The 15,983-nt window shown below is 44.1% G+C and overlaps 3 protein-coding genes across 10 annotated transcripts in view; 1 reads left to right on the forward strand and 2 right to left on the reverse strand.

The window, feature by feature from the left end:
* Positions 1 to 126: 126 nt before the first annotated feature.
* LOC121639770 (ras-related protein Rab-11A) lies at positions 127 to 7,625 on the forward strand. Its single transcript, XM_041985253.1, has 5 exons — positions 127 to 304; positions 2,236 to 2,431; positions 2,517 to 2,710; positions 3,579 to 3,659; positions 4,974 to 7,625. Exons 1-5 carry the CDS (start codon positions 265 to 267, stop codon positions 5,108 to 5,110), a joined length of 648 nt encoding a protein of 215 aa, XP_041841187.1. The 5' UTR covers positions 127 to 264; the 3' UTR covers positions 5,111 to 7,625.
* LOC121639724 (collagen alpha-1(I) chain-like) lies at positions 5,571 to 6,389 on the reverse strand. Of its 8 annotated transcripts, none has more exons than XM_041985209.1 (3): positions 6,088 to 6,389; positions 5,976 to 6,013; positions 5,571 to 5,920 (listed from the first exon to the last, which is right to left on the reverse strand). In XM_041985209.1, the coding sequence occupies exons 1-3, from the start codon at positions 6,387 to 6,389 to the stop codon at positions 5,571 to 5,573; spliced, it is 690 nt and encodes a 229-aa protein (XP_041841143.1). The 8 variants fall into 8 exon arrangements, with proteins under 8 accessions (XP_041841143.1, XP_041841136.1, XP_041841129.1 ...); XM_041985202.1 differs by having other exon boundaries at positions 5,571 to 5,733; positions 5,771 to 6,013; XM_041985195.1 differs by having other exon boundaries at positions 5,571 to 5,713; positions 5,770 to 5,920; positions 5,976 to 6,389.
* Positions 7,626 to 12,584: 4,959 nt separating the features above from the next.
* LOC121643868 (multiple epidermal growth factor-like domains protein 10) overlaps positions 12,585 to 15,983 on the reverse strand; it is a 142,791-nt gene continuing 139,392 nt past the window's right edge. Inside the window, exons 21-22 of the mRNA XM_041991455.1 lie at positions 15,546 to 15,758; positions 12,585 to 14,655 (exon numbers count right to left, since the gene is read on the reverse strand). Coding sequence (XP_041847389.1) covers positions 14,471 to 14,655; positions 15,546 to 15,758 — 398 coding nt within the window. The 3' untranslated portion in view covers positions 12,585 to 14,470. The remainder of the gene's footprint in view (positions 14,656 to 15,545; positions 15,759 to 15,983) is intronic.

Below are 15,983 nucleotides of genomic sequence, written 5' to 3' on the forward strand. Positions count from 1 at the left end.
AAAGAAAGAAAGAAAGAAAGAAAGAAAGCATTGGCCTGTACTTCCTAGTCGGCTATTTGCTGAAACGTTGCAGTTCTGTCTTTTAACCACCAGATGTCAGGGTTTTCTCTGCGTGCTGTTGTCACACTTACACAGACGAAGAAGAATCTACGGAAGTACGACTTCCTAACAGATTCCCGTTCGAAGTGTAATATACCGAAGATTTCTGTTTCTACTTTGAAATAAAAAAAACAAATCTTGAATTAGGCGTCTCTTGAAAATACAATGGGAACTAGAGACGACGAATACGACTATTTGTTCAAAGGTACCGTGGTGTCTTTTTTGTTGTTGTTGCATCCCAGGAGTGCTGTTAGCGCACAGGCTAACAGGCCAGCTGATCAGCTGTTAGGCGAACGGAACCGCTGTGAGCCTTTGTGCTCTAATCTCACCTCACCTAAAACTCTTGTACATGTCAACACATTTAATCTGCGTACGTGGCTCCAAATGATTCCTCTGCAACTGCGTCAGAAGAGAGTGATCGATCACGCGCCGGTAGTTATTGTTTATTAACGTCCGAGCGTCGTGGCTAATGTTAGCGGTTAGCTGGCGTTAGCCTGCTGTCAGTGGGCGCGTGGGACACACCTAACCGTTATCACCAAGTAGCGGTATAATTAACCAGACTGAGACACATGAAGCATATTTTACAGTTTACAACTAAACGTGGTACATAGCAGCGAAGCTAACAGTTAGCTTGTTATGTTGTTTACAGCTTGCGAGGGCAGCGAGAATCCAGCAGAAGTAAACAAACTGATAACTGACCGCAGGGTAGTGGAAGGTGGCGGAGAATCATAACTATAATATTTCCAACAGCCAAACATAAATTATTTACAGGCCATATTTTTATCAGTTCAGGAGGTGGTGTCTTTGGTGCGAAAATGTTTTTGCATGACTACAAACTGATTAAGTCACGACTTAATGAGGCGTGTTGATGGAGTTAATAAGTGAAGCCGCATCCAGACATCCTGGAGATTCTGGAGGTCTGTGTTGGGTTTGCTGCTGTGCTGCCAGAACATGTCAGACAAGACCGGTGATCTTTTGCTGAGATCAGTTTATACACATGACTATGGACAGTTAGGATTATTGATTACTGTATAAAATCACTTTAAATGGTGACACTGGAGTTCATTCTGTTAATTTTATACAACCCAGGAGCTTCATCTGTGTTGTAATACGATTTTAGTTTTAAAGTAACTAAAACAAAAAAGAATGAAATGTCAATTAAAAAAAAGGTGAGTTTGATACCACAAACGCTGCCTATGAAAACCCTAAAAACAAAATCAGCTGTAAAAAATCCATTGCCTGCATGGTGATGAACCATCGCCTGACTGTACAGGAAGCGTCATTTTGCATAAATAGCCACAGTGGTGAAAGATAAAAACAAAACTCAACATGCCATCACTGATATCTGAAAACTACTCCAGTGAAAAGCAAGACCAGAGTCACTTATGAAACGCAGAACTGGTAAACATTTAAATTAAATTAATATGTGGACACTGCGTCCATCATGCAGGAGCTGGACATATCTGGTCAGGGACCCGGACACAGTTTGATGCATAATGAAAGTTCAACAGGTTGATGGACATCCCGTTGTCCTCAGACTATGTCATTTCCTCATGGATACCATTCCCACATCCTCACCCTCTCCCACCAGCAGGAGGTCATCCAGCCGGTCAGCAGATCAGCTGAGTTTGTGTTGCAGCTCTGGTGAGATCGTGCACGGACCGGTTACTGTGTTTGCTTTTGTTCCACAAATCTGTCGCTTGTTATTTCTGACTGTGCTGGTCAGCACGGTGCTGGTTGTGTTGGACCGTCAGGACTTTGACCAACAGGGACGTCCTTAAAAGAGTTCATGAGTCTTGTTTGAAATAATTAGTTCCAGCAGTCACGTGGGAATCACAGAGGAAGAGAACAGGAAAACTGTGTCGCTGTAAACAATGGAAACTGAATAGAAACAGACAGTGTGCAAAAAGTAAAGTCTCTTGGAGTAGTTACAGGATAACTAACAGGCTTTTTATCATTTAATCTAAATGCTTCACAGTGAGAATCTAATAAAAAGTTAACAATTTGTAGTTCTGCTTCCAGTTTGCTCATCCTCTGGATCCAGATCTAAACAATTCATCAGACCAGGGGTGTTCAAACATTTGCATGCAGCTTGGAGTCATGTCACATGGTAAATGGGTTGTTTTCTTCTCTCAGTGGTCCTAATTGGTGATTCGGGTGTGGGAAAGAGTAACCTGCTGTCCCGCTTCACTCGCAACGAGTTCAACCTGGAGAGTAAGAGCACCATCGGGGTGGAGTTCGCCACGCGCAGCATCCAGGTGGACGGCAAGACGGTGAAGGCCCAGATCTGGGACACGGCCGGCCAGGAGCGCTATCGGGCCATCACCTCAGCGTGAGTGCAGAAAAGTGAGCGAGATGCTCTAACAGCCTGACAGTGGTCTGCTGGTCGTCATGACAACGCTCCATCTCTGCTGCAGGTACTACCGCGGAGCAGTGGGCGCGCTTCTGGTCTACGACATCGCCAAACATTTAACCTACGAGAACGTGGAGCGCTGGCTGAAGGAGCTGAGGGACCACGCCGACAGCAACATCGTCATCATGCTGGTGGGCAACAAAAGTGACCTGCGCCACCTGCGGGCTGTTCCCACCGACGAGGCTCGGGCATTTGCAGGTATTTCAGCTTTTATTCAATTTAATAAAATTATTGAAAATCGGGATAAATTTAGCAATTTAATATCTGCTATAAACACAAACTGTTTTCATTTGATTCATAATAAACCTGCAGATAAATTTAATAAAATAAATCACTTATCAGGTTAAAATCTTCTTCATCATCATCCTCCAGACAGGTCATCTCTGCTTTACTATTCAGTCTAGTGGGCAAATGGCCTGTTTAGCTTTAGATGTCTGTCTGAGCGGTAACTATCAGGCTCTTACAACCTTTTGCTCCTGGAGGAACCATATGATGCAGAACGCCTCATTTTTGGGTTCTTTTAAGTTTAGAAGATCCAAAACCTCTGATGAGTTTAGATTTTGCAGATAAAGCCTGAAAACATGAGATAAGTATAAAAATGGAATAAACAGCCAAAACATGTGACACCTAGCATAACAATGCTAGCAGCAGCAACTGTTGCCATTACATTTACTCCTATAATGATGTAAAGATGCATTCAAGCTTCTAACTCGTGGATTTTATTTACTTTCTTCTGTGTAAGTTTGAGGCTAACATCTCCTTCCAGAGGTGCAGACAGGAAGTTGAGACGCCCGGTCATGTGATCATTCATACAAGTTATATGAAACTGATAAAATTTAGGAGACAGGCTACTCTTTGATTTTCAGACTTCCATTAGCCCAAAGCTAACACACTTTTACAGCTTCCAGAAGTTAAAAGAACAACCTGCTGCTGCTGGTTGGATTAAACGGGTTAAGTTGTTAAACTGGTTGCTGGAAGTTTCAGGATCAGATGTTTCTCTAACGGGTCAAACTGGCTCATTATCAGCTGCATATTTCATGTATGACTCTTAAACTTTGTCCTGCAGAGAAAAACGGTCTATCTTTTCTGGAGACGTCGGCCCTGGATTCCACCAACGTTGAGACGGCGTTCCAGACCATCCTCACAGGTTCGTGCTCCGTGTGCTCAGACCCTCCTTCTCCTCTGCAGATGCAACAGCTCTTTTGGCTTTTATGGCCTGCAGAGGAAGCTTACACAGTCCACTCGTTCTGGTTAACAGGAGCCCTTTGTTATCAGCCGTTTTTATGAGGCAGGCGGAGGAAGTCAGGTGTGGAGAGAGAAGTCCCACAAACCCACAGCTGCTCCGCATTCTCGTCATTACATCATGCAGGCTTATCGCTGAAGGAGTGGCTGGCCTCGTGTGATCAGGAGGAGCAGCTGCAGACACATTCTGCTGCTCTGAATCATTTTCGCAACAAGCTAAAAGATCATTTCATCCCAGGTTGTTGTCGTTTTTTTCAGATTTACGTCAGTTTCAGCTTCTTTTCGTGATGCTCCTCAGTTGATTGACAGCTTCAAGTATGTTCTTGGAAACATTAACTACAGCAGCACCTCTCAAAGTTTATGGGTTTTAATCAGTTATTGTAGATAATAAATGCATAAATAAGACAAAAAGATGAATAAAATGCTGGGAATGCTCGACCAATAGAGAATGTCCAGCTTACATAACTGGGGCTTCATCTGCCATGCCGGGAACTCGACATCGACTTCAATGGCATCGGCTCTGACCAGGGCCTCCATGAGCATCCACTTTGGAGCTTCTGCGAATTTCTCCACTTCAAGCAAACCACACAAACCAGGAGTCACATGAAAGCAGAGACTCTGCTGGTTACAGAGACGTCTGTCTCATCATGGTGGGACAGAAACTCTGAAACTAGCAGCCAGAACCAGAAACCAGGTCTAAGTGTTTCCAGCTCTAAAAACTGCTAACGTGTTCTCCTATGACTCTGCCTTTGTTTGAAATGAACCATGAAGGTCCTGCTGGTTTCCATGGAGATTAAGGAGGTTTATAGTGAAGGATTCACTCTTCCTATCATAGACTATGTTGGTCTTCACTTCTTTCTGGATCCTCATGGTGTTTCAAAGGTGAAAGTGGGGTCTATTCCTGAATCCTCCTCACTCTGATCACCTCTTTTAAAACTTACTTTACTCATTCCTAGATTAACTGGGCTGCAATTTTCTGGTTTCCCTTGAAAGTCATGTGGTTTTCTTTTAGGAGAAGACAACCGTTTACATTTTCTACTGTGTTCCAGGTGAATTTACTCGGACACAGTAACACGCCTTGATTCTGACACGTCTGTAGTAATCTCACATGTCTCAGCTTTCTGTAGAGACCAGGATTATACATGCATCCCTGGTTGTTGTGAAGACGTAGTTCATGGTGATGGAGCTACTTAACTCTGTTTCTCTCCTTCCCTATCAGAGATTTACCGTATCGTCTCCCAGAAGCAGATGTCGGAGCGTCAGGAGAGCGACATGTCGCCTAGCAACAACGTTGTCAACATCCAGGTGCAGCCCACTGAGAACAAACCAAAGATGCAGTGCTGTCAGAACATCTAGCCCGGCTGTGGATCCGTTGCTGATACCCCCCGCCCCCAATATCCTACTCAACCACCTTCTTCTCCTCCCTCCCTCACTCCCCTCCCAACCCCGCCCTCAGAGAACAGACTGCCTCTGCTTGGTGTGGAAGGAACGATGTCAAACTCTGCACCTACCTGTACCTGACGACCCCGCCCCCACCAACCCACCCTCCCCATGCCCTGGTAAATATATCCCAGTATAAGACGAAGTGTGGGGACCCTCCCCAGGCAGAGCCCCCTATGTCTTTAGGCTACTGCAGGCATTTCATATCACGTTAGATTTCATTACTGTAGATGCGCTGACATGCCACAGAAATGTCTTAAAATATGAATGTGATTAGTTATCTTCCTGCTCTTCTTTTTACCGTCTCATATCTTCTTCTCCGTATATGTATCTGAATTTAAAGCACATCAAGCGTATTCCTCTTTCTCCCATCGTTTTAGCCCCTCTCCCTCTTCTTTAGTGCAATGTACTGTTTGGAAACCGGCAGCGTCGGGTCGTTTGTTCTGACAGCCACGAATCCGACGCCAGAACTGTTGGACTGTGCCGAGTTCCCGTAAGCAGCAGCGCGCACGGCCCCGTAAGCAGCATGCGGCCCCGTGTGCGTCATGCGGCCCCATGGGCACGCACGGCCCCGTGAGCGCCATGCGGCCCCGTGAGCGCCATGCGGCCCCGTGGGAACACACTGCCCCGTGGGCGCCATGCGGCTCCGTGGGCGCCATGCGGCCCCGTGGGCACGCACGGCCCCGTGAGCGCCATGCGGCCCCGTGAGCGCCATGCGGCCCCGTGGGAACGCACTGCCCCGTGGGCGCCATGCGGCCCCGTGGGCACGCACGGCCCCGTGAGCGCCATGCGGCCCCGTGAGCGCCATGCGGCCCCGTGGGAACGCACGGCCCCGTGGGCGCCATGCGGCTCCGTGGGCGCCATGTGGCCCCGTGGGAACGCACGGCCCCGTGAGCGCCATGCGGCCCCGTGGGCGCCATGCGGCCCCGTGGGCACGCACGGCCCCGTGAGCACCATGCGGCCCCGTGAGCGCCATGCGGCCCCGTGGGAACGCACGGCCCCGTGGGCGCCATGCGGCCCCGTGAGCGCCATGCGGCCCCGTGGGAACGCACGGCCCCGTGGGCGCCATGCGGCTCCGTGGGCGCCATGCGGCCCCGTGGGAACGCACGGCCCCGTGAGCGCCATGCGGCCCCGTGGGCGCCATGCGCTGCAGCGCCGTTTCCAGGCAGGAAACTCGGCTTGGAAACACTAGCATGGCCTTGAAGGCGAGCTGAACAGGACTAGTACTGTTCCAACTCTCAGCGCGACGTACTGAAGACACATTAGTCTCTCCTGCTCCAACTTTAAGAAAACATTCATTTGTGACATATTCGACTACAACTATGCAGAAACTAGCACACAGATTTTCTTTGCTCCTGCACTTCTATAGAAAATAAAGTAAACTGATGTACCTGAGGTAGTATTCTTGTATAACATTCCTATGATACTCAGAATCAATCTGTCCAGCCAATTCTCCTTTGCATGTGACCACAGAACTGTAGGTAGGACCACTAAGAAAGACGGAAAGGAAAAATGTCTCGTGAGCATGAAATTGTCTTCGTCTTGCACTGAACGTTAATGTGTCGACATGCTTTCTTGTTTAGAATTAGATCTTTGCTGCACTTATACAATCTGGACCTCTTCTGTCAGATTCATGGCTCTTTTTTTGAGACGGTGTTAAAGAATGAAACTCAACGCTGAAACGAAACCAACTCGAGGGGTGGAGCCGCATTTTCGCCAACTTCTGCTCACAGTGCCTCCTTCACCTTCCAATGCCTCATCAACCCGCCACAGCTCGCGCCACGTCCACCTCGTCCCTCACTGAGCGCTGTCACCTCCCCAGCCACATAAAGCCTACATACACCGAGCTGCCTCTGACTTCACAGCGCGCCGCACGCGCGCCGCACGCCCGCCGTACGTCCACCGCTTCTCCTCTTGTCGCCTTACGTCGCTAACATTCGTCTTTACTGTCCGCGAGAGCTGGAAGCTTCTGCAGGCAGCACGAAGCTGACTTGAGTCCGGGCCATAAACTCCCCAGTGTGTGTGTCCTGGTGAATGTCCAGGTGTGTTTAGAGGTAGATGGGTAACTCTGGAGTGGCCGGGCCAGGCCGAGCCGGGCCGAGCTGCTCCAGAACCAGCAGCAGGTGGACGGAGTGATTCCTTTCTGAGAACGAGTTCTGATCCTGTTCATGTACCTCTGCTGTCTCCATTGTTCTTTTTTAATTATTTTTAAGAAGTGTGTTTTGATTTCTTTTGTTTTTTACTATATTGAATTCTGTAACTAATTCCAGTGAAAACACGTAAGAATGAAATGATGCAATTGGAGGGTTTAATGTGACAGGGGGGTCAAAATGAATGGTTTTGTTTTGTACAGACTCATGAATTGTACAATTGTGTCTATATCTTAAGTTATCAGTTCATCTTAATAAAGCGCACCAGTCATAAACCTTTAGATGATCCCTGACTTTTCTTTATGACCAGTTTCTATGAAGAAGCCCAACAAGAAAGATGACCAGACATCTGGAATAAAACATTTAGCGTTTAAATGCATTTAAGGAACACACACAACTCATCCAAAATAAAAATTTATCACCTGGATTTAACTAAACAGGTACGAGCCTCCCACTGGATGATTACTGGATGGATGATTAATAAGTTATTGACCTTAGCTGATGCATTTCTTAAACAACCGTGTGGGAAGACGCATCACATCATCTGTTTCAGAAGGGTCAGATCATTGGGATCAATGCAAAAACTACTAGAACTGGGTTCAGAAATGTCCAACAGTATGAAAAACTGGAAGGATGGTGGGAACCGTCGTCTTCCAGGAAGAAACATGGTCAGAAAAACATCCTGAATGATGGTGATCGGTGATCAATTAAACTTGGTGAAACCAGAGGGAAGAAAAACAGCAGTAGAACTCAAGACCATGTTTAATAGCATGTTTAATAGTGAAAGTTAGAACATTTCCACATGAACAATGTGAAGGAACTTGAGGGACTGAACAGCTGTGGAGCTACAAGAAAACCACTAACCAGGGAGGCTAACCGGAGAAAAAGGCTTCAGTTTGCTAGGGAGCATAAAGACTGGACTCTGGAGCCATGGAAGAAGGTCATGTGGTCTAATGAGTCCAGATCTACCCTGGTCCAGAGTCATGGAGCATCAGGGTAAGAAGAGAGGAGGATGAAGGGATGCAGCCATCATGCCTAGTGCTGCTGTACAAGATGCAGGATTCATGGGGCTCAGAGTGTGAAAGAGTGGTTCAGGGAACAGGAGACATCATTTTCACACATGGATCGGCCACCACAGAGTCCAGAACTATTTTCTTTTTTTTTTTTTTTTGGCTCAAATATTTCAGTCAACTTCAGTCTTTATGAAACGTACTAAATATATGAAAGTCTTCAAATACCATTTACATGATGTCCCAGTTGATTCTCCCTGGCCTAGTGATGACACGCCTGTAACGGTTCCAACCACCTTGGGATTTTCTTTGGATTCTCCTTTTGTAACAATAAATTTGGTCAAATTCTATTTTGCCTCCTCTTGGTGTTGCAGTGTTGCTCTACTTGGTCCTTTTTCACCTGTTTGACATAAGGAGGGTCACATAAGGAGGACGGTAAATGAAGAGCAGCCAACTGACTCCTAATTTCTGATGGTCAGATGAAGCTTCATGAAGCATTGAAGCTTTCCAGCAAATTGGTTCAGAGAATTGTTCATTTCGTGAGGCTTCGTGCGCACATGTAGCCACCGGCTGGCCAAAAACAGGCAGCTGTTATCTCAACCATGTATTCTGTGTCAAGCTGCATTATGTATAAGTAAAAGCTGTCTATGTAACTATAGAATTAGGTTATATCAATACAGAGTATTTCTTAGTATGTTAGGATTATATTGTGTCATACATAAATGAATTAAATTAGATTAATATTCATTCCCACTGACAAAGTAGGAAGTAAACAAACAAATGATTAACCAGTTAACACAAGTTCATACAAGGCTAATGGAGAGTTACCCACTAAACCTTCAATCCACCACTACCCCCAGTCCCATGTCTTCCCATATTTTACACACTGGTTAGCCACATATTTAACGCTGGATATATGTTATATAATGTTTGTTGTCACCTTCTGTAATGAAATTAGAAAACACAGACACAGGCCAGTGTATGTTTTAGTCACTCAATTTTCTTTTCAGATGTGAGTATTACAAAACAATAGTTTTTTTAAATGTTATTTTCATTTTAAAATTAAAAAACTGAAAAAGAAACATGTATGTTTGTATAGGTAAAAACACAATATTGTTAGTGTGAGTTTCATCAGATGTTTGAATGCTCGTACGAGCAGAGCTCATTAGTGGACCAGTCATGACAGCATTCCCCTGAGCTACGATGGCTTTATTAAGTTCAGGGCTTAAAACAAAGAAAACAAGCACTTGATACATCTACAGAAACAATTTTCTGGTTCATAGATGAAGAAACAACAAGAGCAAGAACATTTTAGAGAACTTGAACAAAAGCAGAAAACCAAATCCTGAAAAAAAAACATAGCTGTTTACATCTGATTGTCAGTATCCTGTTATTGCTGTTAGCCAAAGCAGAACTTTAACAGTTGTTTTACAAAGAATTAAGAACCCCTCAGTCACACTTTAAATCAAGGTGTTATTTATAAATGATAGAATTAATAAATTTATCTCTGTCTATTCTAGGATTTATCAAGGCTCAATGCTGGACCCCCCTTTACAGTGAACATCACCTCCTCAGTTTTGGTCATTTTCTTGGATCACCGCTATGCAGATGATATCCTACTGTACCTGTGATCCTCATCAGATGACCCCATGGTCTGAACATGGAGATATCAACATAGGTAAAAGAACACAACCTTGATTTAAACCTCTGGGCTGTTGATTTCTCTTTGCGATAAACCTGACTGTCATGAATAACCCTTAAAACATCTCAGAGCGCCATCGCTTATATCATCAACAGTGTCCCAGGAAAGGTAGTGTGTTGCTCGGTAGGGTAAATTGTGATGGATAGCTTACCCTTTAGGTGATCTATGGAAGTTTTCCAGGCATTTATATCCTGTCCAGGAGGTTTACAATCCAACCACAAAACCATTCCTACAATTCGGTGCCATTTAAGTCTTCATGATGTTAGATTGTATATTTTGTTTAAATAACATCCGGATTTAAATTCATAACATCACATATTTAATTGTTGCTTAATCAAAAATAAGTTCCGTCCCTGTGTTGATTGCCTGCCCCCACCCTTGTTACTCTGATGAATATCCCTTTAAACACAACCACTGACCATTCCTCTAGTCACATGATTTTCCAGAAGTAGCTTTTTTGGAAGAAGATTTTTGGAGGGAAATGTTCAACAAGAAGCTCAGTGGGTATCTCTCTTTATTCTACTCCTTTTCAGTCTTTAAGAATGGCTCTCTGATTTGGTAAAGCAGAACTTGTCCACTATTTTATTGTTGAATTTGACCATTATTGCAAAATCTGAAATGTGGTTAATATGTTGTAAATCTTATTCTGTGGTCATTGGGTACTAGCATGTTTCTCATTACGAGTAGCAATGGCTAACTTTAGCCAAAAATGTCACCCCTGTTACTGTTCACCCTGTTTTGCACCATAACAGGGTGGACTATTTCCAGCATTTATTGGTGGTTTTTCTTTCTTTAATTTTTCTTTACACATTAGGTTCTTATACTTTATATAAAAGGAATGGTTAAAACAACATGCATGTATTTGTTAGGGAATGGCACCGCTATCTGCAGCAGAAATGCTGCGGCTCTACAGGGCATGCAGACCCAGAACAATGGGCAAAATACCTAATTAAAAAGAGAGAAGTGGAGAAAGGACAGAAAGGAAGGAAGAAAAAGGAAAGTGTCGGACCTCAGTGATAGAGAGTAGAGTACAGAGAAAGACACAGTGGGGAAAAAAAAGAAAGCAAAGGGAAAGTGCAAGAGCCACGAAAACCTTCCAATTAACTCCTCCAAGTCCACAAGATCCTCCAGAGGTAGAAGATGTCCCTCAGTCACCCCCTTAAGGTTAGAAGAACACGGCAATGCAATACAGACAGAAAGGCAACTTTTATCTTCTGTTGAAACAGCCTTTTAAGAACAGCTTCAAAGAAATTAACTGGCTAGTCGGGGGGTTGGAGAAACCCTCAAAAGGTCAGTTGACAAAACTGCGTCATGGATGGGATATCCCCAAAGCAGAGGCCATGTACTAACAGCTAAAAAACATGGGGACCTCAGTGGAACTTCATTTTATGAAAGAAGAAGGTGAGAGGAAAGTCTGAGAGATGAGAACAGTTGTTCCAGTCAAAGGAACAATGGAAACCCACCAAGTTGTCAGCCTCTCTTCAGGAACAATTAAATATTGGGACATAATTTGTCTTTGCCAGGCAGAGAAAAGTGTCCTTGACTGTGAGTTCCATGACCTGAAGGAAGTAGGCCTGTGTTGTAATGACGAACCATCACGGTCTGATGTTGTAAAGCGAGAAAATATTGGGCAATGACGCATTGTTAATCAGAACATGTATCCGTCAAGATGAAAATGTCCTACAACAGGGTGGACATTCGGACCATGTTACATGCCAAACATTTGATCAAAATTATGAGAATTCATTATCCTGAGCTTGACAAATATAAATTTATTGTAGTTTAAATAGCCCGCCTTCAGAGTATATGAAAAATTCTTAAATACTTTTTAAAAGAAAGTCGCAATGTTTAAATGGCACCGAATTGAAGGAATGACTCGTTCTTTCTGAGACTCGATCTGGTAAATCCACAATGATCCATGATAACAGCATTATTTATCACATTTCACCATAAAAACATCACCATCACTACTATGTTGCTAAGAGACCTCTATTTAGACCTGGACATGATGATGAAGCCACTTCCTGTCAGACTTTCCACCAATCAGAGAGCTTAGATTGACGGTAACGTCCAATCAGGAGCAGCCAAAGATCAACCAGTGAGCAGAAAGTTCTATGTGTGTGTGAAAAGAAGAAAAATAATGCTCCTCTATGGCTGGAATAAAGCCAAGAAGACGTTTCTGATGCACGGTGGCGCCACAAAGCAGCTGAGCTGGAGTTGGTTTAGTGAGGATAGCAGGTAAATAGTAGCAGGAATAACTGGAAATGAGGAAAAAGTGGAAACATGGAAATAGTTTCTGTTGTGTGTTTGTTTCAATAACAATATTTTTTCTCCTGAAAGCCAAGACTTGAGAGAACGATGAGATGAGAAAAGGTTTGGTCACTGTTGATCTGTGTGTTATTTCTACAAAGTTCTGTTAGTAATAAATTCTGCTTTCTTCTTCTGGTCGACCTTTATGCTGCTTTATCTATTCATTCATTCATTTTACATCATTTTACCTCCCAATCTGACAGCTGAGAAACATCATGTCTGATGCTGACTGGGATTAAAAGCTTCAGCTGCTACAGGCTGGTTTACATTAAAAAGCAACAGGTGGACCAAAAACCAAGAAAAATGGCTTGGAGTTTTAAGGGTTAATGTTTGCTTCTCCTCTGATCACAATATGTCTCTGTTTTGGTCATGTCTCTATAATATGATAAAGATGAGGCTGTATCATCCCTCTATACCTTTAAGAATCTCTAAATAACACCTCTAACAATGGGTGGACTTCAGGTCGGGTTCCACCTGCAGTGCTCATGCTCACGCCGGTCTCTGTAAGTAAAGTTAGTCATTTTATGTATAAAGCGCTTTTCACAGATACAAATCTGTACTGTACATAAAACGGCTGCAATAAAACAACATAATTTAATCAAATAAATAATAACCACCATGAAAAAGCTTTCCTGAATAAAGTAGTTTGAAACTGCTTGTTAAATGAGTCCACGGACTCGACCACACGGAGGGACGGGCAAGTCATCCCAGAGTCTGGAGGCCACAGCCTGAAAAGCCAGGTCTCCCCGAGTTTTAAAACGGGTCTTTGGGACCTAATGGTGTTCCAAACTCTGTTACTTTGGAATAAAGTTTTTGCTAAACGTAATAAGAAAATGAGGATTGATTTTGCAAAAAGGTTCTGAAATCAGTACTTGGTTGTTTCCTCCGGCAGCAGCTTCCAGACGTCCTAAGTACGTTTCTACAGGTGTGTGCCTGGATTTAGGAAAAACTGATCATCACGTGGAGGTAAGTGTGAGAAGAGCGATGTAAAAAAAAAACAAACAGTTTAATCAGCCTAAAATAAATATTTCAAATTGTTTGAATACAAAACAACAAAGAAGTCTCAGTACTTTGTATCCATGAATATGTGGGTTTTTTTCTGTTATATCAGCAGTTTTTACAAACATCTACATGTTTGGGAATAAAACTGGAAATTAGAAGGGAGAGGCAAGAGGTATTAGAGTTGTTTCCATGTAGGTGTTCCTCTTCTGACCTCACTGCAACAAGGACAACACATCTTCCCCAAAAAACACAGTTTAGGTCACAACTTATGAAAATAATGGCTTTTCACCATCTGAGCATGATGATGGTAGAAACCGGACTGTAGGTCTTTTCTAACTATTCTATCTGGAATAATCTTTGGCATGCATGTGTATTAAGCTCGACACAACTAAGAAAAAGCACAATAATCATTAGCGTACAGCAAGTGTACATCCAACACACCACTTTGTCTACAGAACATACAAAAAGAGAACTTTCCAGAGAGAAAATATGGACCCCGACGGGATCTTTGAATATGTAAACAGGAAATAAGAAAAGATGTAAAAATAGCAGAACTTCACAGAGTGTTTAAATCTGAGGAGGCTGCAGTTTGTGTGCATTTCTTCCTCTCAACCATCAGAGACGTCCAGCAGGTGTCTCTGTCCAGGCCGGACAGGGTCAGGAAGTCAGACACCTTCTCCAGGTGTGAAGCTTCAGTCTTTACAACACAACTCCAGCCTTAAGGAAAGTCCCAGAAAAGCAGGATTCTTTTTCATTTTTCTTACTGAGCAGGTCATTTTCCTGATCCTTCCATCCTTTGAACCCACATGTCACATACCTGAAAACAGGCAGACTTGTGTGCACCTGTAAGTTCCTCTTATGGACGCTTTCCGATGGAGAAAAACTGCTGAAAAACAAACAGCTCAGGACAAAATATCAAACCTCAGTGCAGCAGGGTGCACCTAAAATAAAGAAGAAACTTGAGTTGAAACAACGAACATCCGTGTCCTCCTGCGTTCGCTGACTGAAACCCTGAACGCACCTCTCTTCCTTTTCTGGTTGTGGATGAACTGGGAGCACCGGGTCCCATCAGCGTCCTGGTTTTGGGCACTGGGGAGGAGGTTTACAGCAGCGAGCTGGTGGGGCTGCCGGGCAGTGGCGGGCTGTGGCTGTGGGAGGGGCTAGGGCGCACAGGTAGCAGGTCGTAGTGGCTGGGGATGTGGCTGTTCCTGGGCAGGTCGTACGGGTTCTGGGGGTAACTGGGAACCAGCTCAGCTCCGACGCCCTGGACGATGCTGACGGTCGGCTCTGAGGGAGGACATGAATGAAGCTTTCTCTTAATTTTTCCTTTTTTTTTTTCTTTAAATGCTATTTAATTTTTAAAAATTTAATTTATTTAATTATTATTATTATTATTGTCAGTGGCAGAAAAACAAACCCGACGTGCACACAAACAAATGTATTACTCCACTTATAACAACACACTAAATACACAAAGATAAACACAGAAAAAGGGGTTCGGCCTCAGAAAGTTCCTTCTTTTATTTTTCTTTAATTGAAGGAATTGTACAACATACACAACTATAGTGATCCAGAGTTTCCACCTTTTGTTTTTCCCCCTGCTTTTATAAAAACAGGCACAATTAGAACATTTATGTAAAACCAAACCCATTTACCACGCTGAGTCCGACGAACCAGAATAATAAAGAAGTAACCAGAACGTTCTCTTCCACCTGCTTGAGAATGAACTTCTGTTTTATTTATTGCAGTTTCCTGCTTTTTCTTTTATGTTAAAAAACAAACTTTAGAAACTAAAATTTAAACATAAATTCGGTTTCTTCTTTTTCTGTCATGAATTTCTGTGTAACTTGTCACACAGTTTTGAAAAATCCTAACAAAAAAATATCAAAATGTGCGGCTCGATGGGGAAAAGTGTGCTAAGACTTCTGGTAGCGACACAGTTCTGCTGAACCGACGTGAACTAGAACTAAAGGCCTGCTTTCATAGAAGCTTAGTTCCGTTTTAACTGGTCACAAAAGAAAAACCTTCTTGTGTCTGAAAGGGCACATCGACAGTAACGATCAGGCTCAGATGACACCGTTGTCATAGCAACATTAACTGACTGGCTCAGTTCTTTGTGGCATTATAACCCCCCCCCCCCCCCCCCCCCCCCCCCCCCCCCCCCCCCCCCCACGTACCCATGTCGTAGATGTTCTTGGCCGGCAGGCTGGCGGTGGCGCTGATGATGGCGGCAGAGCAGCAGTGAGTCACATGTTCATGGTGAGCTGGGGATTTCATCTCCACGTAGCTGCTCTCCAAGTGTTTGCACACAGCGGGGGGGTCATTAATGGTGGCGTACGGGTTCTCACTGTTCAGGGAGCAGGTGCTGGACAAGGAGCCCTTCATGTAGTCTGCAGACAGAGCGAAGGCAGGACAACCACACAGGTCACTGAGGCCTCCACATCTTCATTTACACAAGATATTTCCTTTAATACTACGTCTCCAGAGTAGCTACTACAGCAGGTACCGCGCTAACCTCTGCAGCTTACTGGCTGCGAAGGTAAACCACTGTGGCCCATGAGCAAGGCTCTTATCCTCCATACTGCCCCTGGAAACGTGGCAGCCCACCACTCTCT

Source organism: Melanotaenia boesemani, chromosome 1 (genome assembly GCF_017639745.1).
Source record: "Melanotaenia boesemani isolate fMelBoe1 chromosome 1, fMelBoe1.pri, whole genome shotgun sequence".
Lineage (NCBI taxonomy): Eukaryota > Metazoa > Chordata > Actinopteri > Atheriniformes > Melanotaeniidae > Melanotaenia > Melanotaenia boesemani.